Here is a 7,500-nt window from a genome sequence, read left to right on the forward strand (position 1 = left end):
GCAATGATCACACTGTAGTAGGTGGACATCAGGAATGAAACGACCACGCTCGCCAGCCCGGTACCTGTATCGTGCAAGGAAAAAGCAGGAAAAATCTTCATCTACATCCGCTGCTCTAATTGAACTTATTTCTTTATTTACGATAGGTTCAAAACTAGATGCTGGTCTTGGCTGTGTAATGAATGGTTACGAACAACCTCTATTCCTCATATTGAAGAAGCAATCGGATTCTTCAAGGGAGACTACTTATCGTGCATCCGATCAATAATACGAATTATCTCAGACCACACTACCTTAGAAGTAATGTAACGACGATATATAGTTATGTGCCTGATCGCCACCAATGCCACCACCATGCGATCGCAACACACCGACGGTGCATCAATCCCAACACTAAAGCTGACGCAGCAGACACGCGCCGAATTGCCACAGACGCAACCGCGAGCGACCGGCGAGACATCGATGGCGTATCAATCCCGACACCGACGCGACGGTCTTGCTGACTCCAGATGACACCGGACCCCAACGCACGTGGCGTCACGTGGACAAGAGGTACGAGCTAGCGGCTCGTTCGAAGGCAGTCTTAGTACAAACTTCAGTCTTTAGTCAGGGCTCATGGAGGTAGGATAAGATTTAAGAATAAATTCTTTTTTTAAAACTCGAACCACGAGGTCACTCCCATAATTGGCGCAGTCGGCTAGGCCTTACCCACGTTAATCCAAAGTTCATCAGGTCAATCAAGTGCAAAGTGAAATTGTGCAGTGCTCAAAACGTAGCGCGAAAGACTTTCATAAAATTGTCAAAGATTGTGCTCGACCCGTAGCGCAAGACGTCCGGCAAGGGATTCATCGCGAATTCTAAAACCATCCCTCATCACGAAGGCGATTTGTGGCGGCTTGTTACCGGAAGAACCAAGGACTCAACGGCTGGTTTCAACCTCTCGGGGTAGGGTAAGAAAAAGAACATACCGAAAGGGTAAGAAAATCTAAACCAAGCTAAGCTTCACAAGTGACAGTGTACACTAGATTACGTAACACAAGTTCTAATAACAAGTGCATGCTAGGTTTCAAACCCTTTCCTAAAGTAAAAGGACGCAAGTTCGTGAAAAGCCAAAGCATGGAAAACGTTACAATGCAAACTCTCTACGAGAGCATGCTTAGCATGGAACAGAGGCTGAGGGAGGTGCAACAGGAGAACGTCCAATTGCGGCAACAAAGCACGCATACGGATATTTTCCGCATCCCCGACCCAATCAGGGTTATTCCCAGTTTCGACGGGAATAAAAAACAGCTGAACGCGTGGGTCACCACGGCCAAAAATACACTTGACCTGTTCCGTAATAGAGTGACGCAAGAAGCGATGCAGCTCTATGAACAGACGGTTATTAATAAAATTGAGGGAAAAGCCCGCGATACGATTTGTGCGAATGGTAACCCAACGAACTTTAACGATGTTGTGGAAACCCTTGAAACAATGTATGGTGATAGGTCAGACATGGCTACGTACCAAACGCAGCTATGGTCCCTTAAGATGGATGAATCCATCCACGTGTATTATAAACGCACAAAAGAACTCACTCAGAGTATGAAAACGCTGGCGAGACAGCAACAACTTTATGTAAATCACTGGGAAGCAATCAATCACTTCCTAGAACAAGAATGCCTCGCAGCATTCATTAACGGCTTAAATAAGCAATACTTTGGCTATGCGCAAGCTTCCAAACCAACAGATTTGGAAAATGCATATGCATTCCTATGCAAATTCCAAAATGCGGAAACCGCACAAAAACAAACCAAATACGATAAGACGCAGAGCTTTCAGAATAAACAAAACAATAATTTCAAAAACGTTGGAAAACCAACACAAACTAACCAACACACTCCTCAAGTGTACAAACCAAACAAGCAATCGGACCGATACAAGCCGGTACCGATGGAAATCGATCCATCGCTAAAGACTCGTCAAAGCAAAATTTACAATCATGATGCAGGACAAGTTGAATCACAGAACGATGAAAACGAATCGGAAGAGGAGGAATCAGAAGAGGAGACAAATTTTCAGGTTGCTACCCAACAATGCCCTCCGAGATAAACGCGATAAATGGTTTACCATTTGTCACGATTACATTACCAACCGGAAGTCAGGCAAAACTACTTATAGATAGTGGTTCGAATAAAAATTTCATCTCCCCAAATCTGATTCCTGCACGACTTCAGAAGCCGTGCCACCATATTGAAGTAACTAACAGCAAAGGCAAACATACTGCCACACGCAAGTTCACCACAGAACTTTTTGGGATTAAAAGAAAAATCCATTTTTATCTTTTTAAATTTCACAAGTTCTTTGACGGAATACTGGGATACGAAACCCTCTCAGACATGCAAGCAATGGTGGACGTCGCTAATAACAAGTTAGTTCTTCCACAGAAAACAATCAGTATGAACATCCGCACAATGGGATCACCGGAAATTACAGTCAATCGACACTCAGCGAAGATGGTTAAAATTCCAGTAGATAAACAAAACGGGAATGTCATCCTAAGAAGAGACATAAAAATCGAAAACACAATAATTCCCGCTGGACTTTATGAAGCAAACAACGGATACATTAATGCAGTTGCTTCAAATTTTGGTGACTCCGTAACATTCTCATGGACAAAACCAGCAAAAACCTTTGCCATTAAAGACATAGTCGAAATTAACAATAATACATCTATTGTAGGTCAGCAATCATCATCCATAGCCATCTCAGAATTAGAAGGTCTCATCCGACACGATCATCTTAATCAGGAAGAAAGACAGGCATTATTTAAGGTTCTTGGAAAAAACGTGAGTATATTCCATAAGGACAGTGAGAAACTGTCTTGTACCACAGAAATCCAACACCACATTAAGACCACTGACGAAATTCCAGTACACACAAAGACGTACCGATACCCACAAATACATAAAACAGAAGTGGAAAAACAAATGAATGAGATGCTAACAAACGGCATCATACAGCATTCCGTTTCACCATGGACATCTCCAATTTGGATAGTCCCCAAAAAATCAGATGCCAGCGCCAAGAAAAAATGGCGCATTGTCATAGATTATCGCAAGCTAAACGAAAAAACGATAGACGACAAATTCCCCATCCCACTTATCGAAGAAATTTTAGACAGACTAGGCCGTAGTATGTATTTCACTACATTGGACCTTAAGTCAGGTTTTCACCAAATAGAGGTGCACCCGAAAGATAGACCAAAAACAGCTTTCAGCACTGACAAAGGACATTTCGAATTTGTACGTATGCCCTTTGGCCTAAAAAACGCACCGGCAACATTCCAGCGCGTCATGAACAACATTCTAGGAAATTTGATCGGCACCTGTTGTTTAGTGTACCTAGACGACATAATTGTTTTCGGAAATTCTTTGCAACAACATTTGGACAACCTAAACAAGGTTCTTCAGAAATTATCACAAGCGAACCTCAAGGTACAATTTGACAAATGCGAATTCTTGCAAAAGCAATGTGAATTTTTGGGTCACATAGTAACACAAGACGGTATAAGACCCAACCCGAACAAAATCGAAAAAATTCTCAACTGGCCAACCCCTAAAAACACCACTCAGATTAAAGGATTTTTAGGATTGCTTGGTTACTATAGGAAATTTATTCGCGACTTTGCAAAACTCACAAAACCGTTAACGAAATGCCTTAAAAAGGATACGAAAATTGTACACGACGAAGAATTTTTAAATTGCTTCAAAGAATGTAAACAACTTTTAATTACCGATCCCATTCTTAAATATCCCGATTTCAATAACAAATTCATTTTAGAAACAGATGCAAGCGACTTCGCTTTAGGTGCAGTTTTATCCCAAAAATACGATGATGGGAAAGAACACCCAATTGCATATGCTTCTCGAACATTGAACAGTGCAGAATGCAACTATTCTGCAACAGAGAAAGAATTACTGGCAATTGTATGGGCCACAAAGCATTTCAGACCATACCTTTACGGCGTTCAATTTGAAATACGCACCGACCATAAGCCACTCGTATGGCTTAGACAGAAAAATGACCTAAACAGAAGGCTTTTAAACTGGAAATTAACCCTGGAGGAATTCGAATTCGAAATTAAATACAAAAAAGGAACCCTCAACAGTAACGCAGATGCACTTTCCCGCATACAAAACAATCATGACGTAACAATAATCAATAGCAACATGGAGATAAACACACATTCTTCTGACGACATGACACAACACTCTGCAGACACTGACGATGGCGATTTCATCCCATGTACCGAAAAGCCACTGAACGAATTTAGAAATCAAATAATCCTCAAAATTTCCACTCAAGACAGCATTGAAGCTACTACTATGTTTAGAAAATATCATAGAGTCACTATTAACAAACAAGTATTCAGCCCAGGTGTCCTAATCAATATTCTAAAAGAATATGCATCTACGGAATGCCATAACGGAATACTTTGTGACAAACATACGCTACTAAATTTACAAACCCTCTATAAGAATTTCTTCTCTAGAGCCAAAACATTCAAAATCTTTTGGACAGAAAAACTTTTAGAAGACGTTACAGACGAAATAGAACAAGACGCTATTATCGAAAGGCAACATAATACCAACCATAGAGGAATTAACGAAACTAAACTTCACATTTCCAGAAAGTATTTCTTCCCGGACATGAAAAGCAAAATAACAAAGTTTATCAACATGTGTAAACTCTGCCAAAAGTCTAAGTATGAAAGACGCCCATATAAACAGAAATATGAACTAACAGCAACACCAACAAAGCCGTTGCAAATTGTTCATATGGACATCTTCATAATTAGTAACACCTATTTCCTAACACTTTGTGATAAGTTCTCCCGATTAACATCAGCTATTCCTATAAAAACCCGTAACACAGTGCACATAATCCATGCACTGACCCATTTTTTGGCAAACATAGGAAAACCTTCCCTTCTCGTCATGGATCAAGAAGCTTCTTTTACCTCCACACCTGTGAAAGAATTTCTCGAAGAGAACGACATAGAATATCACTTCACAAGCGTTGGACAGTCCTCTTCCAATGGAACTGTAGAAATTGTTCATAGAACAATTAGAGAACTTCACAACATTATCAGTAACAAAGATTCGACAAAAGACCTGTCAGAGAAAGCAAAGATCAACTTATCTGTTGCTATCTATAACGATTCGATTCACTCTCAAACAAAATTAACCCCAAAGGAATTATTTTTTGGATATAAAAACGAAGATCCAGTCCCCGCAGACCTAGACGAAAGAATAAGACAAAAGGAAGAGTTTTACAAACAGTTCTGCGAGAAACAAAAAGCAAAAAAATTAAAAGACCTAGAAAAATTAAACCAATCTAGAGAAGAACCAGAACAATTTTCAACTGGGGACGTGGCATTCGAGAGGAAAAGGAATAACCTAAAGCATCAAGAAAGATACAGAGAAATTACAGTTCTTGACAACAGGCAAGCCAATGTCATCGACGGAAACGGAAGAAAAATTCATAAAACTAAACTAAAAAGAAAAAGAAAACGATAAAAAATAATTATGATAATAATAATTTACATTATCCCATTTCATCTTATCTTTTTAGGAATAAAAAAAAATGAAGACAGCAGTAATCTTACTATTATTAGCCTTAAGCGGAAAAGTTAGAAACTCGCAACTCAAAATGCAAGATCTAGGCAAAAAACCGGGAATATTCGCCATCAAGTTGGGAACAGCCCGAATCATCGAGAATTACCATCTTGTAATCCATAGTTTCAACATAAGCAAGTATGAGGTAATAGCGAAACAGTACAAAATTATTATCTCCGAGTTAGACGAAAAATTAGAAACGATCAGAAACCATTCAGACACTACGCAAGAGTCAAACAATCAATTATCGGATATAGGAAATATCCTGAGGCACAAGTATGATCAAATCTATTCATTGTTACAAAATTTTAAACCGATAGTTAGAAAATCTAAAAGATCCATTGACATCCTAGGATCAGTTATAAAAACAATCACAGGGAACCTGGACCATAACGATTATGTAGAAATAACGGATAAACTAAATGTACTGCGACATTCCACTAACAAGCTAATAACAGGAAACAACAGACAAGTAATTATCAACGAAAGTTTTGAACAGCGCATAAACAACATAACACAAGCGGCAAGAAGTCAGGCGAAAGAAATTCACGATTTCATCCGGCAAGCTGGATTTTACTCTAACGATCTAAGCGCACTTCAGCAAAAACTCCACCTGCACAACGTCATCTTCAGCCTCGATAATGTGAGGGAACAATTGACCACAATCTTCGAATCAGTACAGCTAGCCAAACTCGGAATAATTTCTAAAGCACTACTTTTTCCAAAGGAATTGGACTTTATCATACACATACTTTTGGAAGAAGGGCTCAACATAACGAGTTACGACCAAGCGTATGAACATCTAGAACCAGTAGCAATCCACCACGATAATCAATTACAACTACTGATAAAAGTTCCAAATTTTCGGAATGGAAGCTACCATATGTTAAGGATGGAACCAATTCCAATCAACCATTCAATTATACACATACAGTCTAAATATGTCGTTACCAGCAAACTAGAAACATATTTAATTGACAAATTCAACTCGATCGAAGGAGAATACATTATTAAGCTCACCAATTTACGGAATGTCACCAACAACGAATGCGAACATCAATTACTTCGTACCAACCAGAGTAAATGTGTGTTCATGCAACACAATAACAACATGGAAGTCACATACATAGAGAACTACGGTACACTCATTAAAAATGCTCGATCAGCAACGTTTGACAATACTTGTGGATACGAAAAGAAAAACATTACCGGTACATTCTTTGTAAATTTCAAAAATTGTTCAATCTTCATCAACGGGCTTAAATATTCGGAAAAAGAAATGCAGACAATAGCAAACCCGGACATCATACCAATATCCACGATACGAGTATCAGAAACAACACTGGAGTTAAACGAAATTCAGAACCTAACCAAATTGCATATAAATAACAGAGATAAAATCAGATACATTGAAAAAATGAATCATCGCATCACCACGCACCATATCATGAGCGGAACCATCGTCGTAACCGTAATTCTTATATTGGTAGCATATACTGCAAAAAAGATCAGCGGACTCCAAGAGAGAATCACGATTCGAGTCCAACCAAACCCGATCCGAGACGGCTCGATCTAACGAGGGGGAAGTTATGTGCCTGATCGCCACCAATGCCACCACCATGCGATCGCAACACACCGACGGTGCATCAATCCCAACACTAAAGCTGACGCAGCAGACACGCGCCGAATTGCCACAGACGCAACCGCGAGCGACCGGCGAGACATCGATGGCGTATCAATCCCGACACCGACGCGACGGTCTTGCTGACTCCAGATGACACCGGACCCCAACGCACGTGGCGTCACGTGGACAAGAGGTACGAGCTAGCGGCTCGTTCGA

At 40.0% G+C, this 7,500-nt stretch overlaps 1 protein-coding gene across 5 annotated transcripts in view; it reads right to left on the minus strand.

Moving 5' to 3' along the window:
* The window catches only part of LOC126571091 (sodium- and chloride-dependent GABA transporter ine), a 23,257-nt gene that overhangs the window by 2,509 nt on the left and 13,248 nt on the right, over positions 1–7,500 (minus strand). For all 5 annotated transcript variants that reach the window (XM_050229355.1, XM_050229353.1, XM_050229356.1 and 2 more), the window contains one exon: positions 1–64. This exon is cut by the window's left edge and continues 159 nt beyond it. In XM_050229355.1, the coding sequence (XP_050085312.1) occupies positions 1–64 (64 nt within the window). The remainder of the gene's footprint in view (positions 65–7,500) is intronic.

The sequence above is a fragment of the Anopheles aquasalis genome, chromosome 2 (assembly GCF_943734665.1).
Source record: "Anopheles aquasalis chromosome 2, idAnoAquaMG_Q_19, whole genome shotgun sequence".
Taxonomy (NCBI): Eukaryota; Metazoa; Arthropoda; class Insecta; order Diptera; family Culicidae; genus Anopheles; species Anopheles aquasalis.